The following is a 24,839-nucleotide window of genomic DNA, read 5'->3' as shown; positions in this document are numbered from 1 at the left end:
TATTATATTTTTGATCAATGAAATCCTGTTCAGTGATTGGTCAACATAGTATCATGTGACCAAACATAAAATTGCTATGATGTAACCGTGACGTCATCCATGGTATAGTGCATTATACCATGGCACTGTACCATGGATCACGTCATATATATGCGATCGATCAAGATCGATGTGCTATCGGTCGCGGTATTGCAAAAAGTATTGCGCTGCTCTCACTGCACTCTTCACTACTTCAGTGACAGGAAACATTATTATCATTATTATTTGTATGAAGGTTGGTTTGAAAAATATAAAACAAATATTTCAAGCCACTAGTGAACTTATGGATTCCTCGGCGACAAAAATAGCACTATTTTCTGAGGGGCGTACTGAGGGGCGTAGCCCCGAAGAAAATAGTGCTAATCCTGCCACCTCGATCCATAATTTCAACTAGAGCCTCTCAGTGCATGGTATATTTTTGTTTATCATGATTTTGCATCAAACTTTAAAGACAAAGTTGAGTACTTGTTATGCGATTACAATCTAGAAGTAATTTTGGACGGTTAAAATCTTGTAAAAAGAAACAATTATTGTGCTGCATTAATTTTGGGATCATCAAAAATTATGACAGATTGAATAAAATCACAAACATCTAAAATCAATGACCACAGACATGGGTACCTGGGACCCCACATCATTTAGCATTAGACTCTGACCCAAAATCATTGTGAATTATTTCTAGTCATATTCGATGCATGAATACACTTCAATTTCAATCTTTTTTTCATTGGACACTGCTTTATTGGGATAAAAACGTTGAGAAATGCTCCAAAACGCCTTTCACACTTTTACAAGAACTTTCCTTAAGGAGAAACAAAACCAAACTTAGCATTCCTCTAAAAAATCAAACGCAATGATTGTGGGAGTATGTCAGATGCAACGGCGTCAATTCATCCTCAGTAAATGTTGGCATACTAGACGAATTTATTACTTTACATCTGGACTTATTGCTATAACCAAACAACTTCAGGCACTGTCACTGACTCCAAACAGACCACTTTGGGGTGCCATAATTAGGGGTAATTTTATTCGTCTATTCGTTTGCTCTTTATGTAGCTGGTGTCGGTCTGGTGAGGTGTCTGCATTACCCTCCATATTTGACGAACATGTCGCTGCATGGACCGAATGTCGGATCACTTGTGTGTGTTGTTACCAAACCCATCTAGTACTGTTTGGAATCAAAACATGTATTCTGATAAGGTATGTAGAGAGTAACATGTTACCTGGTCTGTCATTTATGAACCACCGAACGGACGCATCATCTCTGTTAGGGGAACACTCTAGATCGACTACGCTACCTGCTGCAACAGTCAAATTGCTAGGAGATCTCACTGTAAAGGACAGTGCCTCACTGGGTTGACTCTCGTTGAACCGTCTCGCCACGTTCTGAGAATATGCAACAGTTACATTCTTAGAACGCAACCAATGAAGATATCTAGAGATGCTTGTGTAGAACCCGTATTCCCCCTCCGCAGCACACCCGACGCCCCAGCTTACAATTCCCAGTTGATACCACCGTCCATCATCATGACGAAAAGCAAATGGACCCCCACTGTCGCCTTTGCAGGAGTCATGCTGCGCATCGTGGTAACCAGCGCAGAACATGTTCTCAGTAACCCTTCCTTCACCCTCGGTAATACTCTCCTCGCAAGTTTGCCGATCAACAATAGGTAACTCCACCTCCTTCATTAACCGATTGGTTGAACTTTTAAGAGACGTTTGTCCCCATCCGGTCACGCGTCCGTTGATGTTGGTCTCCATGATACGACTGGCCAGAACCCCAGGGGCAAGGCAAATAGGACGAATGTAAGGAGTGAAATTCCACAGTGGTGGGTCGATACGTATTAAGGCAATGTCATTATCAAAATACGTTTTGTCATAGTCCTCATGCACAATAATTTCCGCTGGCTGTCGGCTCTTTTCCGACTCTTCTGTGAAGAGTGAATCATAGTCACCAAAAAATAAATTCATGTTTTCATTTTTAATCAAGTTTTTGTCCTTGTCAAACATGCAATGCGCAGCAGTCAAAATCCACCTCTGGTCCAGGAGTGTTGCACCGCAGATGAAGGTCCATGGATCCACTACTTTCTCATTCCTGTATTCCCAGATTCGGACCATGTAGGGCGCAGAACCATTTTTTGCTGTATTTCCTCCGATCACACGACCTGAGCCTCTGTCTACATCGTTATCATCGAAGCTGCTCCAGTTGATTGAAGATTCAGCGACGATATCTGGATCTGGGGCCTCGGTGTGAGTAACTACCACTGGGGAGGGTGTAGTTTGAGCTTTGCTCTCTTTCCAATATGTTATCGTGCCACAAACTAGAAATACAAAAATAAATAGAGAGTAAAATGGTGATTTTAGTAAGAGTAGTGATCAATAAAGGTCTTTTCAGCATTTCAATATATGACATTCAATAAATAAGTAGCGAGTTATTCCCATTTTTCTTTAGGCCATCGATTCGGCCCGATTTGGATCTACCACTGATTTGCGATCTGAAAACTAAGGATAGCGCGTATTTTTTCTTCTCCTTACTCTACTTCTTTTTTTTTAAATTTTATGTCGCGCACCCCCTCCCCCCTCTCTCTCTCTCTCTCTCTTCCCGTCTCTCCTCTTTCTTCCGTCGCTCTCTCTTTTCCCCTATTTCGCCACTGAGCAGTACTGCTATAGTAGTATAGTAGTAGTAGTAGTAGTAGTAGTAGTAGTAGTAGTGGTGGTGGTAGTCGTAGTATATGTAGTAGATTACTACTACGACGATGGCGACTGTCGACATGCATGTATCAAAGGCTTTGATCCTAAGCCCTACCTGTAGAAATATCAATCTGAGGTGGATCAGTCAAATAAAGCCAGGCATGTACTCGACCCTTGGTTCGTCCGAACACGTCACGGGCAACGCAGGTGTACTTCCCTTCATTTTCCTCCCTTATATTTGTGAGATAGAGGTATCCTCGGTGCTGCCAGATAAAAGAATCATATAAATAGAACCACTTGAATCTATGGAAATGCATCTTATGTATAGGCATAACTGAATTCATGAGAGGAAGGGGGCCCAAGTCCATTCATAACATTTTTATACCTTTTTTTATTTAATATGTCAGATTAGTTAAAAGTAAAAAGAAGAATGTGTTTACCTTCACAGAATCAGTAATAAACTGAAATATATTGTTTAAATTATGAACATGAAAACATTTTATCGTTAACTTAATATACATAATTAGATTTTCTATTGACAACGAAAACTTTGTGATGGACTTTAATTTTTCTTCCTCTCATTTCTTTCAAAAGTTTTCTGTTTCACGGGGGAGAATGCATTAAATATCCTTCAAATACTTCCAAGTTCCTGACTGATATTAATAGAAAGTCACTGTTTGTGCAGAATCATGGTATTCGCAGAAGCTTTCAGTTTTGATAATATGCCTTTTATACAAGAAAGTAATAATAAGAACAATAAGAGAACAACTCTTATATATGGCATTATACCTATGAAAGGGTTTCCCCAGCTTAGGAAAAAGTAAAAAAGAGATGAAACAATTAGAAAAACGCTTTTCATCAATTAATCTGGCTCATGAACGATATAATTAAAAAAAAACGTTTCTTTGGATAGTAGAACAAATGAAATATGACAATTGACAATCTTCTTTCGTTAGCTAAGGGATTTCAACCTTCAAACAAACACATTATCTAACTATTTCTCTTATTTGTCCATATGATAGCAAGTGTAAAACATGAATTCCATTACGAAAATGCGACAAAAATGGGCTATTTTATACAAAAGCTATTAAATTCTTGAGACTCCAGTGTGCAACTGCCCTTAATTAAGAAAGTAACTCACAATGAGAAGGTTTCCTTCTACCAGCGGTCGCCCATCCTTCTCCCAGACGACACTCCCCGTGTGTTCTTTGGGGGAGCACTGGAACCGATGATCCTCACTGATATTGACATACGCATTCAAGGGAACGATTTCGAAGTAGCTCAGGGGGTTGAAAGCTATCAGCAATGTAAACGAAAGCAAGGAGTGGGATGAAATTAATGAACAGTGGCGTATCTAAACATTGGCGTCGGGGTTGGGGGGGGGAGGGGTTCGGAAAGGGTCCAAAATCAACGATGATACGTGTATTTCAGCAAAATCATCATTTTTCCCTATACATTGTTCCGTGTGGATGGGTGGAGTTTCTATTGCGAAGGACGTTATCGTTGTGATTTGTGCAATTTTATGATTTGATGTATGATGTAAAAGTAACTGTGATTATTTTGTTTCCTTCCTAATTTGAAGTTGTTCTGGGGTGACTATCCCTTTTCTCTTTCAAATGCGTTGTGTGCAGGAGGTAGAAATGAGAAACTTTATACAATTTACTTCTTTTTGTATGAACAATAAACTCTTAGTATCGACAAACCAACTTAATGCTTTGTCATTCTAAGACAATCTATTCTATCAAGAATGATATTTGAGAAGAAGGGACTTACTTATACTGGCCTCGGATCGCATGCATTCCCTGTCCCCGGAGAATACAGCGCATGCGTAGTGTCCTGCGTGTCGTTCATCGAAGCTTGGAATGAGAAGCTGGTTGAGCTGGTCGACGTAGATACCGTTTACAGCACCTTAGGACGAATTTGATAGAAACCAACCACGTTATGTTTTTAACGGTTTCTAAGTACTTTGAAAATGTATCGCTATGTAACATCTTTACCAGATTGGCAGGAAAGCAAGATAAACACATAGCACCTCATCACGCCGCCAAACCGATTCAATACCGACTCTTAATATCTAAAAAGACACTTACTTATCTTTAAAATGTCTTTTATTCATGAAAATACATAGCGGTTTGTAATATCTTGTTTCTCCGAAATTTACGTTGATTTCATAATGGATACAAAATTGATCTTTAATCAATTTCTCACCCGGAACCCCTAGATATGTTAAATAAAATGCAGCACTAAACCACGACACCTTTACATATCTCGTGGGTGTGTGAGGAAAGTGTGTATGTGTGCATAAGAATTACTCGGTGTAGAATTATCTGGAACTATTCTCGGGGTTTCACTGGTCTCTTCCTCTCTCTCTCTTTTGTGGGGGTGTTTTTCCTCTTCATTCTCAAATACTCGAACTTACAAAAAAGTATTTGCAATAATATTTTCGTTGTATTTATTTCTATCTAGTTTATTTCATCGAAACCACACAATGAAAAATGGTAATATTGAAAGATTCAATGCATACTTTTACTATTATTTTGTTTGGTTTATTACTTTATTACTTTATTACTATCATGTACAATGCAGGGCTTTCACAGACTTCATTTAGACAGCCGACGATTGACTTTTTAATCACTATTTTGAAAGCAAATGAAGTCTCCGGATTACCGTCATGTACCATTTTACCAAACCTAATTTTTTTTTTAAATCAGTTTTGAGTGGTGTCCCTACCTGAATCCAACCTTGTTCCATCTTTGACCCATGTCAAGGTCGCATCTTGGTCGCTGACCCGGCACCTCAGCTCTAAAAGATCTCCGTCAGCTACTTCTAGATTCTGAGGTTCTTCAAGGAAAGCCAGGTCGGGATTACAAGATGAAACGATTCTAGTCCCAGAATCTGCAGAGGATAGATTATCAGAAGTACGTGAGTTGATAAGCAATATTAGGATTATCACAATCATGCAAATATTTTTAACCATTGACGTTTTTTCCTTCAGCCAAATCTGTATAAATTCAAGGCATTTAATTGCGCTATTTTTTAATGTCGATGTATCATTCAAGATATGGCATTAAAAGATGTCTCATAACCCTGAAGCGATGAGAGAGAAACCAGACAAGTCATTAATGCAATTCTCTTTGTTTTGTTTTGGTTTGCCAGAAGTTAACATTGTCACTTCATGCAAGTCGTCACGTATATCTTTAAAATTGAGGTCGCTATCTATGATTAGGGATCGAAAAACTAACCCCGTTCACAGCGTATGGGAATCCCAATCCATTCACCATGCTCGTCACACATACTCCTGTCATCTCCTCCAATCTTCGTGTATCCTGCTATGCAAGAATATGTGCACATCTTGCCGGTGTTGTACGGAGGAGAGCACGGTCCAGGGAGAGCCTGCGGTGGTGTTTCGAGTCGACGACACTGAACAGCTGAGGAGAAAATGATGAAATCAAAATGAAATTGTAAAATGAAAAATGGATAGGGTGGTGTCCGAACTATATATGGCCATTATATTCGGGACAATTATATAATGGGTTGTTATTCCAGATAGTCCTCTTCCTGGAAATTGAGCCCTTAGAACGATGATTCTCAAACAACTAATCCCACGGTAAATTACGCGGAGGACAATTATATTCAGACCGCGAGGACAATCCCTTCAGACGGCGATCATACATGGAAACTACCCCTAGGACAATAACTTTCAGACGGCTATCATACTTGGAAACTACTCCTAGCTAGACAGTTACCTTCAGGCGGTTATCATATATTGAAACTACTCCTAGGACAATTGCCTTCAGACCGCTATCATACATGAAAACCTGTGGCGGATCCAGGGGGCCCCGGGGGCCCGCCCCCCCCCCTAGGAAGATAAACGTGTAAAAACACGTTAATTTTACCTTTTTTTGGAGATGACCCCCCACCCCCAGGCGCTCAAGGGGGAGGGGGGAGGGGGGGTGCTCACTACGGCTATCATACATGGAAACTACCCCTATGATAATAATAATAAAAACGTTACATATAAAGCGCTTTCCACCGAAGTCTCTAAGCGCTATAAAAAAACAAAATAGACTGACAAACAATTACATATTAAACAAAACAAAAAAGTGCAAATAAGCCTAACAAATCACAATACATTCAGATGGCTATAATACATGGAAACCACACTCGGACAATAACCTTCAGACGGCTATCATATATGGAAACTATCCCTAAGACAATTCGTTATAAAGAATCTACATAAATTGGTTATCCATTAACAACTCTACGATAATAATGTTTCAAATCGGAATATAAAATTCACCGATTTTATCAATCGTCGACACGGGAATATGTCATTCATTGGGACTCTTATTTCTCATATTTTCTCCTTCAGTTCTGGGTAAATGGAGGAATAAAAATTTCGAAAAGGAGTATTATTATATTTATCATAATGATTAATAGGTATAGAAGTAGTAGTAGAAAAGTAGTAGTAGTAGTAGTAGTAGTAGTAGTAATAGTAGTAGTGGTAGAGAAGTTGTTGTCCGGTGGATAAATGTCCCATTGGGAGAAGAAGTTTCACACTGATGAGAGTTCGGGGGTGTATAGTTACCTTGACATTAGGGACTTTTAGATTTGCACAACGACAACGTGGATTGCTACGATCGACGTCCGTTTAACCCTAAAAAGGCCGGGTTATTTGAGGTCTTATTCTCGGCCGTGAAGCGGCCGATCTCCGCGAAAATGTGCACAACCACCTAAACTTTAAACAAGACCCAATAACCTATGTTTGATCTATTTTTAGGAAAAATGACTTTTCCATATGTTTTGTACACAAATCACGAAAATGAGCGATTTTCGGGCTGACATGCTAAAACAAAAGGTCACGTGACCTTGTAACCGTAGGTCCGATTTTCAAAAAAAATCTTTTAAAAGTTGCGCAAGACTCAAAAGAAAAAAGTCAGCGAGCGGCGGGGCGCCATCGATATGCGTTCCCGAACAATCAGAAAAATCGTGGAGGGGAGAGCCATGATGCCCCCCCCCGGCCTTATTAGGGTTAATGCACTGCCTTGAATGAACGTCACACGTATCAGTCCACGCAAATCTAAAAGTTCCTATTAAAATAAACATCGCCCCGTTGACATAAAAGTGTTTGTAAACAATTGAGCTTGTTTTTGATTAACACAATCATGACGATAACTTCTACTTTCGAAATAATCAACCTTAAGGCCCGGTCACACAGCCCTCCCACGGGCGTATCGCGGCCGAATCACGGCCAAAAATTTCTGCCCGTGAAGCAGACGCTGTTGGACGCTTTGAGGTTGCGATAAAGACGCGATACAGCCGTACTTTACCCGTCGTTACACGCGGTAAGAAATTCACACGCGGTTGGCCGCGCGAAAAAGTTTTGGGCTGCCCAAAAATTTAGACCGCGGGTAATCGCGGGCGGTACACGTGGTACACACGCGGTAAAGACGCGGTAAAGACGCGGTACAGACGCGGAACGAACGTGCTAGGACGTGCTACGGCCGCGGTTAAGACGTGGTTACACGCGGAATTGGACGCGAAATTTTAGCGGGTAATCGCGGGTGGAGCACGGTCATAGCACGTTTGTTCCGCGTCTGTACCGCGTTGTTATCACGTGCATTAGCGTGTGTACCGCGTGTAAGCGTGGTAGGCCGCGGTACCGCCGCGCTTCACCCGCGATAAGGACGCGGAACAGTCGCCGGCGTCTGTTCCGCGGGCATACCACGGGTAAACCGCGGGTAAGCCAATTTTGCACATTTTTCCACCACGGGCAACCGCGGGCAAAAAAAAAATCGCGAAATTTTACCCGCGATACAGACGCGAAAGGCTGTGTGACCGGGCCTTAAGTGTGCGTCACCTGTTGAATGTATGAACATGACAATGACGTATTACGTAATCCGAACATGAATTCTATAGGACAGACAATAGGTCATTGAAATTGTCCTTGAGCTGATTTATCGAAAGTAATTGGGATCGTCTCTGTCGTGTATGATATGAAAATATGACAACAATTATCTACAAAATAAGATGGTAGATAGCATTAGAAAGTTCAAAGTATTATTTAAATATTAGTGTGTGCTCTAATATGCCGATATGGATCAGACATGGATAACTTACCCATGCAAATTCTGCTGACGTCAAGGTCCCATGTCCCAGATGCTTGGCAGATGATGGCATCCGAAGAAGGGGAAAAACCTGGATGACACTGGACATCACAAACGTGTCCTGGCCGCGGGTCGCATGATTCGTCAACAAAACCATTGTGAAAGACCCGTGGACATTCAGTAACTTGATCTGTGGGAATTAACGGAGGAATGATAAAATACGGAATGAATGTCTACCATGGCTGTAGCTAGTCTAGCGATAACGGTGCTCTCAATATCTAGGATATCCTTTCCTACTACAGCCTCGGTCACAAATACCATTACGAGCTGCTACGAACGCCGTACGAACTATTTTCAGACGATTTCGTAAGATCTTCTTAAGAAGGCCGTACTAAACCAGCGTTCCTAGACCATTCCTAAGTTCGCAGATTGGTCGATGGTCTCGTTCAAGATTTTTTCCAACCTCGTGCGGAACCCTCTCTTTGTAAGGCGGCCATATGAAAGTCGTAATAACATCGTAAAAACCACGCAAGATCTTCATACATTTCGTAGGGTCGAGAGAAAATTCTAGAAGCCTTAAATAATTACGATGATCGTAAAGACACCTTAAGTTGTTCAGGTTTGCCACGTGTGACGGACGTGTCTTTGGTTCTCTCTCGGAATATACCGAAATATTTGGAATTATCTTTGAAACGTACTTTGGAATTCAAATGGTAGCATTTGGAAAGATTTATGAATTTGGATTATTTCTGTAGGTAAGCAATTATTTTGTGGGCTTCTAACACAATCCTGCACCTTCTAACAGTATAGCACGTGCGACGGCATTCAAATTTCCCGCCTTTTCTGGGAGGCCAATCATGGCGACGGCTTCGGCTCTCTCTGAGCCGGAACTGTCTGTGAGAAGTGAAAGTGATGACGTGTTCAGAGTTGTTACTCATAATCGACCTAGGAAAGGAGAACCTAATCAAAAAAGAAGACGAGAAGAAAGTGTAGCGGTAGAAAACTTAAACACTAAAACATCAGAATCAGACTCAAACACCACGGTTTATCAAACCCCTTCTCCTGGCAAAGATCCAAAGCAAACAGATTTCAAACTGTTCATTACCCCAATAGACAAACATAAATCTTTAAAAAATATGAGTCCCATAAAAATCGCACGAGCGATTAAAGATGTGTGTGTTAGTCCCGTGGAATTCATAAAACCTGTTAGCTCTGGATTACTAGTTAAGTGTAAGAACATAAAACAAGTTCGAGCAATCCTACAGTTGGATAATATAGGGAATATTCCCGTCAAAGTGACCGAGGGTGCAAGAGGCGCCAAAGGGGTAATTTACGCCATTCCAATAGAAATGACCGAGGAAGAAATTTTGTCTGAATTAAGAACGCAACAGGTAACAGCGGTTAAAAGAATGACAAAAAGGGTGAAGAATGGAGAAGATAAAGATCAAATGGAAACAAACGAATCAAAGCAGATTCCTCTAACAAGCGTCATCCTGACCTTTAGTACATCCACTCTACCAACATCGATAAGGATGTGCTACCAAATAAAGTTGGTAAAATTATACATTCCCAAAGTAGTCAGGTGCTTCAAGTGCCAAAGATTTGGGCATGGGGCAGCAGAGTGCCGGTCTAACATGAGATGCGTTAGATGTGGTGAAAGCCACAAGTTTGAGGAGTGCGCCAAAAAAGACACCCCGAAATGTGTAAACTGCGGAGGCGAGCATTCTGCTGCATATAATGGTTGCACACAAGCAAAAAAGCTAAACAAGTACAACACATCAAAATCACAGAAAAAATCACATATGCACAAGCATCACAAATATGGACAAATAAACAAAATACCCCTCAAACTAACATTGTCACACAAACCTCCCAAATGAGGAAAGAGGAACAAGAAAACACACAAATTAAAACAAGAGATACGATACCTGGCTCATATGCCATCGCTGCAACCACACAAAACGTACCTCCCGTAACCACCAGCACCCAACAAACTCAAAATGTCTTACCACCTCGAACAACCTCAAAACATCCTTCGAAAATCCCTCGAAAAATCCCACAAAATCCTTCAACAACATCAACAAACTCCACAACAATCACTTCAAAAAAAGACAATGAAAAGAAAGAAAATCCTTCTGTAACCACGAACTTTATAGCTACAGCAAATGATGATCAGATAATTGACTTTATATGTCAATTGATCCTCTCACTCACAGAGGGCAAAACTCTTAAAGAAATAAATAATTTAGTTCTGGTCGCAGCGAAAAGATCGCTGCAGCAAATAAGTAGTGCTAACAATGTTGATAACGATACTTAAAACATTGATGATACTGTTCTCCATACTACAATGGAATGCACAGGGATTACTAGGGCATGGAAAAGAACTTATAAAGTATTTGAACACACACAAACATTGCTATGATTTGATATGTATACAAGAAACATGGTTTCAGGAAAATAGAGTTCTTCAAATTCCTGAATACACATGTCTCCCAAGAAATAGGGAAAATCAGGCGAGGGGAGGATGTGCGATATACGTTCATAATAAAATCAAGTATGAAGGTCCAATGAATGATGTAAATTTAGAAATGCAGCAAGTAAACATACACGCAGGAAATGAAAAGTTATCAATTGTGAACTTTTATAATCCTTGTAAGAAATTAAATGAATATATTATGAATGTGCTATTAAAAGACGTTAATAAAAATGATAAAGTTATTATAGTAGGCGATTTTAACGCTCATGGTACCATGTGGGGAAGTGACAAAACAGACAAGAATGGACAAGTGATAGAACAATTCGTGAATCATCATAATCTAACTGTTTTGAATGATGGCGAAGGAACCAGACTGGATCCACGAACAGGAAAACTGTCATGCTTAGATTTATGTATAACCACTCCTTCACTGGCATGTAGAAGTACTTGGAGAGTCATGGAAAGCCTTTTTGGAAGTGATCACTTCCCAATAAATATCCAAACAACTTTAGACGGGAAAAGCTCTGAATATAAAGATGCTTCAATAAGAAGTGCAGATGATTTTATCTCCTTTAAACATATAAATTTGAAAAAATTTGCTAAGAAATGTGAAGAGATGATTACAAATGATCTCATACTTATAAATAATGATATACAGGAAATATATGATAATTTCATGAAATATTTAAAACTGTGTATAAAAGAAACTGTACCGAAAAGGAGAAATGTCTCTAAAAATCCGGTGCCTTGGTGGACCAAAGAATGTACAGAGAAAATCAAAGAGAGAAATAGAATGTGTAATAAGATGTCACGGAAAATAACTTTTGAAAAGGTAGATGAGTACTTAAAAAAGAAAGCAGAAGCACAGCGTGTGCTCCGCCAAGCAGAACGAAATTACTGGCGAGCATTTTGCACAAAGCTTGATCAGTATATGCCAGAATCTAAGATCTGGGCTTGTATAAAACGGCTGAATGGTGTACTAATAAAAAAAACAAAAAATATGTCAACATTGATTGTAAATAGTAAAGATATTGTCTCCGATCAGGAAAAAGCAAATGCCTTTGGAAATTACTTTCAAAAAATAGGAATAAAAGACAGGGATACTAATAAGGAATTACCGAAGGCACCAAATAATGACATTCATATTTTAAATGTAGATCATGTTATAAATGAACCCTTTTTTATAACAGAATTTGAAAAGGCAGTGCAATCGCGAAAAAAGACTGCCCCAGGAAAAGATAATATACCTTACGTTGTTTATGAAAATCTGCCAAAAGCAAACAAGGAAATCATGCTGAACATTATTAACTTAATATGGAAAACCGGGGAAATTCCAATTCAACTAAAGCATTCTATAATAATCCCTATTCTCAAACATGGAAAAGATCCCAGAAATACATCGTCATATAGACCAATCTCTTTAACATCATGTTTTGCCAAAATAATTGAACGAATGATAAAAGAAAGATTACAATGGTATGTTGAAAAGCATGAATTATTACCCAATTTTTTAAGTGGATTTAGGAAAGGTCGTAGTGTGACGGACAATATTGTACAATTAGAAAATGACATCCAAAAGAGTATAAATTGTAATGAACATGTAATAGCGGTTTTCTTGGATGTCGAAAAGGCTTTCGATACAGTTTGGATAAAGGGTCTGGTTTTTAAATTAGCAAAAAATGGAATAGAAGGGAACATGCTGAGATATATAGAAAATTATCTAACAGCACGAACTTTTCAAGTACGAATTGGAAATACAGAATCTAAAACTTATAAAACGCATAACGGGTTACCACAAGGGAGTGTTTTAAGTCCTCTTTTATATAATATAATGATGGGTGATATACCTACAGACCAAGATGTAAGCATATCTATGTATGCAGATGACTGCGCAATATGGATATCAGGCAGGAACATTGTACATATTACTGAAAAAATACAGAAATATTTGAATCTTTTAAATCGTTGGTTTGAAGAGTGGGGGTTTCGACTCTCACCTGTCAAAACAGTGCCCGTACTTTTTACGAAAAGCTGGAATGCCGTTCTACCGCCTGATATAGAACTGAATGGAAATGTGTTAATGTACGAAAAATCTCATCGCTTTTTAGGGGTTATATTTGATAAAAGGTTAACTTGGCAACCACATATCGAAAATGTAATCACGAGAAGTAAAAGAAAATTAAATATCTTAAGATGTCTAACTGGAACAAACTGGGGAAGTTCCTCGAAATCACTTATCATGGTGTACAGAGCAATTATAAGGTCTCTTTTTGATTACGGATGTGAGGCGTATGACAGTGCAGCTGCTACCACCAAAAAAGCCATTGACTCTGTCCAATACCAAGCACTGAGGATATGCGCAGGTGGGCTGCCATTAACCTCCTTAGAATCACTACAGGTGGAAATGGGGGAAATGCCTTTGGATATAAGAAGACAAATGCTTTCAAGTAAATATAGACAAAACATCGAAAGATGGGCGAATCATCCGTTGTTAAAAAACATTGAACCATGTTGGCATTTTGAATACTTGAAGGGGAAAAACGTAAACAAACCTTTTGGATATAGAATACAAAGCAAGCTGGGAAAACGTATAGAAACGATAACCTACTCCCCATTTCCACCATGGTTATTCTACCCTCCGGCAGTGTCAACGGAATTAAGTACTCGAATAAAGAAAACAGATCATCCTACACAACAAAAACAAAGCAGCCTGGAAATCATACATACTAAATGGGCGACTCAATTACATATATACACCGATGGATCAAAAGTACCTGAAAGAGGGACCTCTGCAGCTGCTTTTTACGTCCCTTACTATTCTGTACATCGGAGCAAAAGGTTAGCAAATTTCACCTCTTCGTACAGGGCTGAATTGGCTGCCATCATTCTTGCTCTCAGATGGGTAGATGAATTAGACATTTATGTGGGGGTTGTTATTTTTAGTGATTCACTGAGTGCACTTATTGCATTACAACAACAGAAGGACGAATCTTTTATTCTGGAAATTCTCACCATGACTACTCACTTAAAGAATAAAGGAGTTGATATATATGTAGAGTGGATACCTGGACATTGTGGAATAAAAGGGAACGAGATGGCGGATTTCCACGCAAAGGCCGCATTAGTAAAGAAAATAGAAGTCAATAATAACCTAAATATGTCAGAAATGAAAAGCTTAATTACTACAAGTTCCAAACTCCTTTGGCAAGAAAGGTGGAACAAAACCAACTCGTATTTGAAAACATATCAAAAAGATGTTAATAAACCATATATATGCTCATTAGAGAGACAACATTCAACAATAATACATCGACTCCGCTTTGGAGTCCTTGGACTTAACCAGGATCTCCTCAGATTGGGAATTCATGCTACTGGTTTCTGTAATAGATGCCCCAGTGAAATAGAGACTGTAAAACATTTTTTAGTACATTGCCCTAACTATATTATAGAAAGGGCTATGTTTCTAACAGAAATTAACGAATCCCAACCTGAAAAAATTATGGAATACTTAAAAAAGAGTGAGTCCAGTATACAAAAAGCTATTGTACGGTTCTTTCTCAGAACGAAACGGTTCCCTATCAGGAAGTAATACCTCCCTTGATGAACAGTAAAATATAATACAATATTATAAATATGCTAAATTACACTCAGTACATTAAAAATATAATAACATAATGTAATAAGAAAATAAAAAAAGAACAGTAAAACATAATACAATATTATAAATATGTTAAATTACACTCAGTACATTAAAAATATAATAACATAATGTAATAAGAAAATAAAATAAGAATAGTAAAACATTATACAATATTATAATATGCTAAATTACACTCAGTACATTAAAAATATAATAACAATCATAATGTAATAAGAAAATAAAATAAGAACAGTAAAACATAATACGATATTATAAATATGTTAAATTACACTCAGTACATTAAAAATATAATAACATAATGTATTAAGAAAATAAAATAAGAAAAAGTAACAACAATGATAAAAGGTATGATAAGATTACTGAATATAGAAGCTTGTGTAGGTGCTATCTTATATACATATTTATGTATGGTGTGTATGTGATATAACAAATAATCTGCACGTACTGTTAAGAAACACTAACAAAGCCCATGAATGTTTTGCTTACGATATTATTTTACGATACTATCTTAAAAGATAGATAAATATAAAACGAAATAAATGTATTTTTAAAAAAATCCAAAATTAAGAGATATAACACGTGCCGTAAAGTAATTTGGCGACAATAGTCAAATCACTGACTAATCGCCAATAACTCAAAACACAACAACAACAACATAGAGAGCTATTACAGCGTTCGTAAGAACGCCTTACGAACGGAGATTCGTATGACTTTCGTACGAACGACTCCTGGTGTTCGTAAGGCGTTCGTAAGGAACTCGTAAGGTACTCGTAAGAATTTGAGGCTTCTAGAATTGTTTCTCGACCCTACGAAATGTTCGAAGATCTTTCGTGGTGCTTACGAAGTTCTTACGACGTTCGAACGGCCACCTTACGAAGAAAGGTTATGCAACCCGACAACATATACACAAATATCGAAAATCTTCGTACGAGTGACTTGAGAATACCGCGAGTTTCACGTACGACCATCTTGCGATAACAAAAGTCTTAAGATGGCCGAAAGTCTGAGGTCAGAAGAACTCAAGGCATTCTTACGGAAAACGTACGAACTCTAGGGCCATTGTATAACCGAAAACCACTTCGTTTCTCAAGGAGGTCTTAAGTTGTTCTTGCGAATTAAACTGCGTTCGTACGAACGACGTAAAAAGAATCTATGCCCCATCTACGAATCTCTACGAACTCTAAAATTCGTACGAACAGGGAGATTCGTACGAATGCATTGTTCGAAAGAACCTTTGTGACCGTAGCTTAAAGGGAGGCTTTACTACTTCAGCCAGAAGGGATTAGACCACACAGCGAGCCAGCGAGGTCACTGTGACAGGTGGCTATCTCATTAACTCAGCTCTCATTTAACATAAGAAAAAGAGGATCATGGGGGACCAACAGGCACAAATTGGGGAAGTTTTCTATATAGAGGGAGCAAGTAGCTACAAGTAGGACACTGTGCCTTTAACTTACCATTTGCTCGACATAGATGGGTAGTGGCAATTACATAATATAAATTCTATATTCAATATTCAAGAAAAAATACAAAGAAAAGAGCAATACGGAAGTAATCAATTTCAAGAGCATTAAAAAAACGAACGAAAAGTATATTCTACGCGGATTCACTCCGATAGATATATTTCGCAAATTCCAAATTGAAGCAGGATCTTTGCATTTTCGGCAAGGGCATTTTTGGGGGGGAAGGGGATTAAGAGCCTTGTGGTTTCTGGCATTAATTTTCCACATGTGCCTCCCCAGGTTCAATTATAATGAAGAAAATAGGGGGATTCATCCCCTCAAGCGCCCTCTTGAACCATTACTAATTACCTGGGACACAAGTTGTTCCTTCCTCATCAAATTGGAATCCATCTGCGCATGTGCAGTTACGATCAAAGCCGACTGGAAGGCAAAGTCCTGTGCACCCTCCGTTGTCAATTGAGCACTGGTTGTCACCTGGAATGGAGATGAAGAAAAAACATTTGTATCCTCTATACACAGTACACTTTGCATGGTGGCTGTGGAAAGGTCTGAAACGCTCCGCCACTGTTTTTCGGACAACCAGTGCAATTTATCGTCATCTTTAACAAATAAATTGAAACTTTAATTTGTCACTCTCACTAAAACGAATAACAGCGAGCTCGGATTGCAGTTCTAATACCTTCTTGATTTATAATACTTATTTTAAGTCCTTAAAACTTAAGATTGTAAAACCCCTAAAAATACTTAATATTCAAGACTAATGTATTTCATTTTTAATAAGTCCAATACGATTAACTTTGAGCTGCGCGCGCATGCATGATAACCCCTACAAACAATCTGATTGGTGCGAATTTTTAAATTTTCAAAGATCTATTTGAAGAAGTCAATTTCGTTAAAAAAAAATTATCGTATATTTAGTTAAATAAATGTCAAGGCTCAAAATATGTTTTAAGTCTTAAGAAGGGTTTAAAGCTTAAGTGCTAGAAACAAAGAGAGAACGGAAATTTCTTTTCATTTTCTTAAAGGTAATACAAAGTTTTGGGAAATTTTGAAAAATGGGTGGATAGTGAATCTTTACAATTTTTTATATTTGGATGCCCCTGTAGATGTATTGTAATCACTAAAAAAATTAGCCCCTAAAACTCTTCTGTTTTCGAGAAAAATTGAATATAAAAATTTACCGGTGCTCCCGGTAAATTTTTATAAATTTCAAATAGCGCCTTTGGCCGTACAATGGTAGCTGCGACCATGAAAATCTCAGAATATGTAGTTATGATACATAATTTCCAAACGGGAATAGCTAATCGGTCGATTTTAGTCAAGAAACATTGTTTCATAGCTAAATTGATATCTTGACCTTGAGAGGGAGCTATACAACATAAAGAGTTTATTAATTATAATTTCACAACTTTAGACTCGATTTCAACCGCGACAACGATCAATAAATATTTTAGGAACGCATATGCTTCCGAAATTGTTAATTTGAACCAAATTCATGACCCCATACCAAAACTTTGTAATACCTTTAATCATAAACCTTAATAGAGTGCTATTTAGCATGTCTTGTTTGGCACTTGATTCGATACTTGTCATTTGCTTAAACATTTGTATTCAATTATGATCTTGCTGTTTCTCTATCTGAGCACGTTATAAGGAGCTCCATCATGTTCATCATTCCCAATCTTGTCTTGTCTATTAGGTGAAGCAGGATTTAATAGACAGATCTACTTTAAGTAAATAATGGAAGGACAAAAAATGAGAGTAGTTATACCTGATGGCAGAGTATCGTCGGACACCATGTATATTCCATTTGGTCTGAGGTAATCATTGGGTCCTACTGTCGCGATACCGCTACCAGTGTCTTTATCCATCTTGAGGACACTCTGCATTGTCCAGTCTGTCCAGTATAGAAACTGACCACGTACAGCCACGTCATAGGCATGGACGTTACGTCCAAACGTAAAGAGAAGACGGCGGTCACGACCGTTAAAATCAGCCGTCTCCAGTCGCTCAAGACCAGCGTCGCACCAGTATAGCCGATTACCTGACAAAGAGGCAGTTCATTCAAGAGAAAATCATGTTGGGACATATAGTAGACCGACAGCGTACGAGACCGACATGTTCGTGGTAGTGAATCTTTATGAAAGCTGTCAGAAGGTCCACAATACCACTACTATGTCAGTCTCGTGGGCTATCGTCTCGTGGAATGTAGCTACAAAGTGATGTTACAGGAACGAGGGGAAGTTCGTAACTCATCTTTTCTCAAACAAATCATGGCAATACATTATTCTTCCGTCACCACTTTAACAAATGTATTATGGATGTCTCAAAAAGTTAAAGGGCATTGCTGATACGTAGTTTTTTCAGATTCTTTGAAAAAGAGCACTTCAGAGGTTGTGTGTTTATTGTTATTACGTTCTAGATACGATTGTTCGAAATTTAGTTTCAGAAGAGTATCAAGTGCAAAGCTAATATGAAAGACAACAGTGTTATACCCTTGCATTACAATTTACATAATGACGAGTAACATTAATTAACGTAATTTACACAATTGAAATAAATTTATTAAAAGAGGATGATGCATTACAGTTTATTTTATTAATTGAGAGCTAAGATACTTTTGTTTTATAGACATGAAATGGGAATTACATTTTTTTTTTATTCATGGATTCCATTGCAAAGTTCGCGAGTCGTGACGAAGTAGCGATTCACTCTATCAACTAAAATTTTAAATCACCATTTAAAAGGACCGCGGAGTGACCACCTTCTAAAAATGTAAAATTAACAATTTTAATTTGCTAAATTCAAACTGTATTGTTTGGGACCCAGCATGGATTTCCAACGGTTGTGTGGATGTGGCTGTGTTCGGGAAGGGAGGGGGATTTGTGAAGTTTGGGAAGCTTTGGGTATGGGGGGATAGGTAAGATTGTATGTGTGTCTGAGTGTGTGAGCATGTGTGTGTGTGTGTGTGTTCGTGTGTGCGTGTGCACGAGGCTCTTTCTTGGACATAGTATTCATTCAGAGCACAATATAAATTAGTAATTACTTACAACTGTATATAATTATGTTATGTTTCTGTGACAATTATTAGCTAAACGTATATATACTTTGTTATGCATTTGTAATAGTTTGAGATGTAAAAATGGAAAGTTGCGATTTTTTATTATATTTTTCATTTATATTAGGGTAATATAACTCCAATATATTCTAATATTATGACAAATTATATATACATTATAATTCTGCTATTATTTCTTGTGCATTGAATGAACAAAAAAATAACTTTCAAAACAAAACAAATGTTCAAAGTGTTAATCTATCATTTGGAAGAGAGAGAAAGGGTTAATCCTTGGTCCTTTAAAATGGCTATATTTAACATTTTAGTTTTGAGAGCGTTCTTTAAATTTAAAGGATAGCATTCGTCATTGTTAATTTGAAGGTGTACTTACCATCATAGTCGATCGTGAGTCCGTTTGGCCATACCAGTGATCCAGACACAATTATTGATCGCTCTGTTCCGTCCATGAAAGCTCGTTCAATGACGGCATTGTCACCCCAGTCTGTCCAAAACATTGTCCTGGTTATTAGATGAAACAATGATTCTATTGACTATCGAAAATCGACATGAAAGATACATATGGATAACACTTCCAAGTTCCAAGAGGAAATTATAGCACATGCTTTTCTAGCGTATATCATGTGGTCGAACTTTAATAGGTTGAAGGCAGTATACCACCAATCTCCACTGTGTCTCATTTGCAGGCCCCAAAATGAGAAGATTAAATTCCAACGGCATTTGAAAGACAATACTAATTTAGAACTTTTCTCAAAACGAAAGGGCTTGAAAATGGCTTTTTGGTGGAAAATAACGACCATTACTTGTCGAATCGACTTAAGTGATTGCAATCATATAAGTAATAGTCTGATTTTCAGAGCCCTGTACCGGTTGGTCGTACGTTTTGTGCAGCATAAATATTCAATAAATTATGCAAGTAATACCAAATATCTTAAATAATTAGCATCAGAGTATTATGAAATATTATTATTCAGTCTCTAAACACCCAGGATAAGGTTTATTACCCTTCCACGGGATGCAACACAAGGGCTCTAGGCTTTTCTAAGCCTCGAATCAGCATCTTCCTGTTTGATCCGTCCAGGTGAGATACAGAGATGCCATGGGTGCCATAGTCTGTCCAGTACACAAGCCTGGAAATGGAGTCTACGGCAATGCCATCGGGAACTGAGAGAAATAAATGGATAAAGAGAGCATTTTGTGTTTTCAACTATATGATTTTATCACTTTTTTTATGTTACACCGCAGTCATAAGAACGAGACCGACAACAACCGGACAAAAAATGACATTACCCCGTTGATTTGTATTACTCTTTTGTCATTATACATAAATATCAAGTGGGTTTCACACCACGGATCTGTTAAATTGATATACATGTAAATATGCTATATTCAATTTAAATTAAATTCATCTTTTTAGTTCCATTTAAGTTTTCAATCTAATGGAAAAACGGGTAAAATATGTACCTACAAATAATCATGACAAAAGACGTCAACATTTTACGGAAAAAACTTAAACCTGGAATGAATAGCGGTACATACTATCTATGAAATTACATGTAAATATGAAGGGGTTAATACAGATGCAAGGCCTATCTAGGGCTAATCCACTGCGAGATTGTGATATAGGAAAAAAAACGAACTTACCTTCAATACCATCCCTAGCAATGACCTGGTAGTCGTTGCCGTCCAACGAGGCACGGCTGAGTGTCTTGGAAGTCACGTCAGTCCAGTAGACCTTCCTGTCGATGGGATCAAAGCTCACCGCTATAGGGTTCTGAATGCTTGGAAGGAACAAGGCTTTGGGTTCGAAGGTGGTGGATTGCATATCGACCTGAAAGATGGCTCGTCGATAGGTGTCCGTGACCAGAAAGAAGTTGTCTCGGACAAGGTCTATAAATACAACGACATATACAAATCATTATGACAGTAGTATATATATATATAATGTAACATGTTTTATGGAGATGTTTAAACGTAGGCTGTAAAACATCACAGCTGTGTACTGTGTAGATCATATAGCTGGTGCAATCAGATACATATTTCGGGGATGGGAGTACAAAGGAAGAGCAAATTATTATTGGGTATATGATGTTTATATTTTATGACCAACCTAAAAGCAATTCTGCATAATGCTAACATATATGCAAAGAAATGTTGGACAATATTACCTGACACACAAGATTTTCCATCGTCAGCCAAGTAGAACCCGAGAGTGCAAACACACACGAATCCTCGTCGACTAGAAGATGAGCTGAGACACAGCTGATCACATCCTCCGTTCTGGTAACGACATGGATCTTAGAAGAAGATAAAATAATGAGGACTAAATGAGACGCCATATATTACACGAAATGTCAGGTGTTTTATCATTTTCTGAAATTGAACGTAGGCCTAGAATGTATTATATGCTATGTAGTATATTATACAATTCTTATATTTGGTCGGTAAAGGCCCGGTCACACAGAGGGGACGCATGGGGGACGCACGGCCAGCGCATTGGAAATTTGCAATTTTGGCCAGTGGGTTGTCGTTCGCTAGGCGTGCGTCATCATTCGTTACTCGTTCGTCGAGCGCGCTGGACCCACGATGTGCATTCGTCGTCATTCGCTGTGTGCGTCGGGATTTTGTGAGCATGCTCAAAAGTGTGCGCTGAGCTCGACGCATGAATGTACACGCCAAAGGCACGCCAGACATGAGCGGAGCGCGCTAGACCAGCGCCGGACATACGCGGAGTACACGCCCTGTATACGCACAGCGCGCTAGCAACACGCTGTGCATTTTGTGTCAGCTCGCTAGCTTTTCCAAAATCATGACAAAAGTTAGGCACACGGCCTTTTCCGATTTCCAATGCGCGGGCCGTGCGTTGTATATGTGTGACCACCTCTGTTGAGAACGCGGTGCGTGCGTGGACCATTCGTCCAGCGCGCTAGCAACACGCTGTGCATTCGTGGAAGTTGTTATCATGTGCGCTCTATGTACGGTCTGTATGCGCACTGTATGCGCCCTGTATGCGCTCAGCGCGCTAGCAATACGCTATGCATTTGGTTTCAACTCGCTGTAGCTTCGACAAAAGTTGGGCGCACGACAACGCACTGGCCAAAATTGCAAATTTCCAATGCGCTGGCCGTGCGTTCCCCATGCGTCCCCTCTGTGTGACCGGGCCTTTAGGTATAAGACTTGTTGAGCTGCCTTACGATGCATGATCTTCTGACGGGTGTCCGCGTAAGTTGTAATGCCATACACCTGCTCTCCTCGGTTATGATACACTAGTTCTATCTCTCCAGTGTGGCGGTTGCTTGCGTAGATACCATTGTTTCCTCCAAGCTCCGTCCATAGAATGTAGTCCTAGAAGAAAACCGGTAATACCGTCATGAAATATGCGATTCATAGGTGATCCACCCTCCCCTCGGGTTTCTTGTTTAAACGCATCACTCAAAAGGGTCTTTCGTTTTAGAGGGCCTATACTAATATGCTATCTATAATATATTTTTCGTAATGCCCCAAAAACAGAAAGTAGTTAGTAAACGGGAAACGGGAGAGTTGTCCCTGCATCTGTCACATTTCAAATACCAAATTGTTAATTTGAGAGTCGCATAGATTGAGCTCTCACATTTCAAACACTCATAACTTTTTCATAATCGGTCCGACTTTAATACTTCAAACCATTCTTTTAGTCCTAAATGTTCTTGTTTCATAGAAATGAACTTATGTTAAAGGTTGGACTGTCCTTTCATTATATACACGAAGAGGTTATGGCGTGTGCTTACTAGATGTTGAAATCCATGATAAAGTCTACAACTGCATGTACTGATATACGAAAGCGTATAACAAGCCTAAATCAGTTGTTTCCCGTGACCTTATTTCATATCTGACAACGACAGCGACGATTGCATTTCAAAGTATGCTCTTATCATAAACTACGGTCTTCGGACGAACCATATCGAACTACACATGTAGGTCTACATTTTTTAAGTGTGATAACTAGAGAAAACAGAAATCTGTGGCAAATGCATTTTCTACCTTGTAGAGAGCAACATCGAAGAAGATGGCACCATTTTTCCTCAGTAGCTGTCTCTTATTGTTCCCGAAATAATCGACTTTATTGATAGTACGAGTTGAAAGATCTGCGTAGTACAACCTAGTACACACAAGTTGGAGAAGATGTGATATTAGATCAGCAGTCATTTTCTATTTATATCTCAGGAGATATCACATGACTAAACCAATTATTGAATGGTAGATGACTAGATTAAAAGGATAATTTCAGGTCAAGTCTGAAGGTCTATTACTTCTATAGCGGTTTAAAAAGTTATCAGTTACTGCGTTCAGACTTGGATTAATGAATATAGACAAAGGTAAACTAATTCTTAAAGAAAAGTAATGGCTTTTGTTTGTAATTAGTAAACATGTTTTATTAAAATTGATAATTTGAATGAAATTGAAGATTTCTTTGTCACTCAGTGAATATGTATAAAAGAATGATAAATAGATAGATATCTGTTATGGAATGAACATCTGTAAAAACGACACATATTTTGTTTTACGAAATAAATTTTTGAGTAAAACGCTCGATATTTTCATAATTTTTTTCTCCTGATTATACCTTTGTTCTTCTGTGTCGATAGCTAGCCCAGTGGGGACAAAGAATGGCAGACCATGTGGCGCCGTCATTATGACGACACGTTCAGTTCCATCCAGCGAAGCACGCTCGATCTGGGTAGGTGGGCCAAATTCAGTCCAGAAGATGTACCTGTTGCAACGACATAAACAAAAGGGCTTGTACTCACAAAGGGCGAGCTCACCTCCCTGGTTTAACCCGGTCTATCTAGGCTACTGATGTAAAGAGCTTCAGATGTCACTATTTTTCTTTTATATGAATTACAGTTATTTGTTTACAATCTGAATACATGAAATTAATCTAGTAATTCATGATGACATCATTGTGTTCATTTCGTCACAGAATTATGGTAATTTCTACTTGATTAAAATGTTGACGCTTGGCACTCCGTTCACTTTCGTCGGGGTGCACACCTAGAATAAAGTTAGCGTGCTCTTTGTGAATACCTGCCTAAAGACATTTCACTACCTAGGTTAAATTGTATTTTAGCCAGCCCTTGGCTTATGTAAAAATATCTTTTCCAGCAAATGCTATTCGCTATTATCCATTATTAATGGTGTATAAAGTATCAAGTGTAATGATCAGATCCACCAAACCTCGTATCGCTTTCCCTGGTTTGACGAGAAATGTTAATGTCAACATCGTCAAATGAGATGTTACATGAACTCATTTTTTATTTGATATTATATAGACTCCATTTGATTTAAT

At 38.5% G+C, this 24,839-nt stretch overlaps 1 protein-coding gene across 2 annotated transcripts in view; it reads right to left on the bottom strand.

The window, feature by feature from the left end:
• Positions 1–24,839, bottom strand: part of LOC115919137 — a 66,516-nt gene that overhangs the window by 28,365 nt on the left and 13,312 nt on the right. The window contains exons 13-28 of one of the 2 annotated variants that reach the window (XM_030972026.1): positions 24,117–24,263; positions 23,534–23,651; positions 22,708–22,858; positions 21,682–21,810; positions 21,158–21,403; positions 20,518–20,677; positions 19,887–20,014; positions 18,209–18,481; positions 16,786–16,911; positions 8,851–9,027; positions 5,973–6,158; positions 5,461–5,625; positions 4,504–4,638; positions 3,872–4,026; positions 2,846–2,993; positions 1,263–2,360 (exon numbers count right to left, since the gene is read on the bottom strand). In XM_030972026.1, the coding sequence (XP_030827886.1) occupies positions 1,263–2,360; positions 2,846–2,993; positions 3,872–4,026; positions 4,504–4,638; positions 5,461–5,625; positions 5,973–6,158; positions 8,851–9,027; positions 16,786–16,911; positions 18,209–18,481; positions 19,887–20,014; positions 20,518–20,677; positions 21,158–21,403; positions 21,682–21,810; positions 22,708–22,858; positions 23,534–23,651; positions 24,117–24,263 (3,542 nt within the window). The remainder of the gene's footprint in view (positions 1–1,262; positions 2,361–2,845; positions 2,994–3,871; positions 4,027–4,503; positions 4,639–5,460; positions 5,626–5,972; positions 6,159–8,850; positions 9,028–16,785; positions 16,912–18,208; positions 18,482–19,886; positions 20,015–20,517; positions 20,678–21,157; positions 21,404–21,681; positions 21,811–22,707; positions 22,859–23,533; positions 23,652–24,116; positions 24,264–24,839) is intronic. The other variant, XM_030972027.1, reaches the window with a different exon arrangement.

The sequence above is a fragment of the Strongylocentrotus purpuratus genome, unplaced genomic scaffold (assembly GCF_000002235.5).
Source record: "Strongylocentrotus purpuratus isolate Spur 01 unplaced genomic scaffold, Spur_5.0 spur5_scaffold_6, whole genome shotgun sequence".
Lineage (NCBI taxonomy): Eukaryota > Metazoa > Echinodermata > Echinoidea > Camarodonta > Strongylocentrotidae > Strongylocentrotus > Strongylocentrotus purpuratus.
Note: the sequence above shows the minus strand (reverse complement) of the source record. Positions and strands in the feature narration are given on the sequence as shown.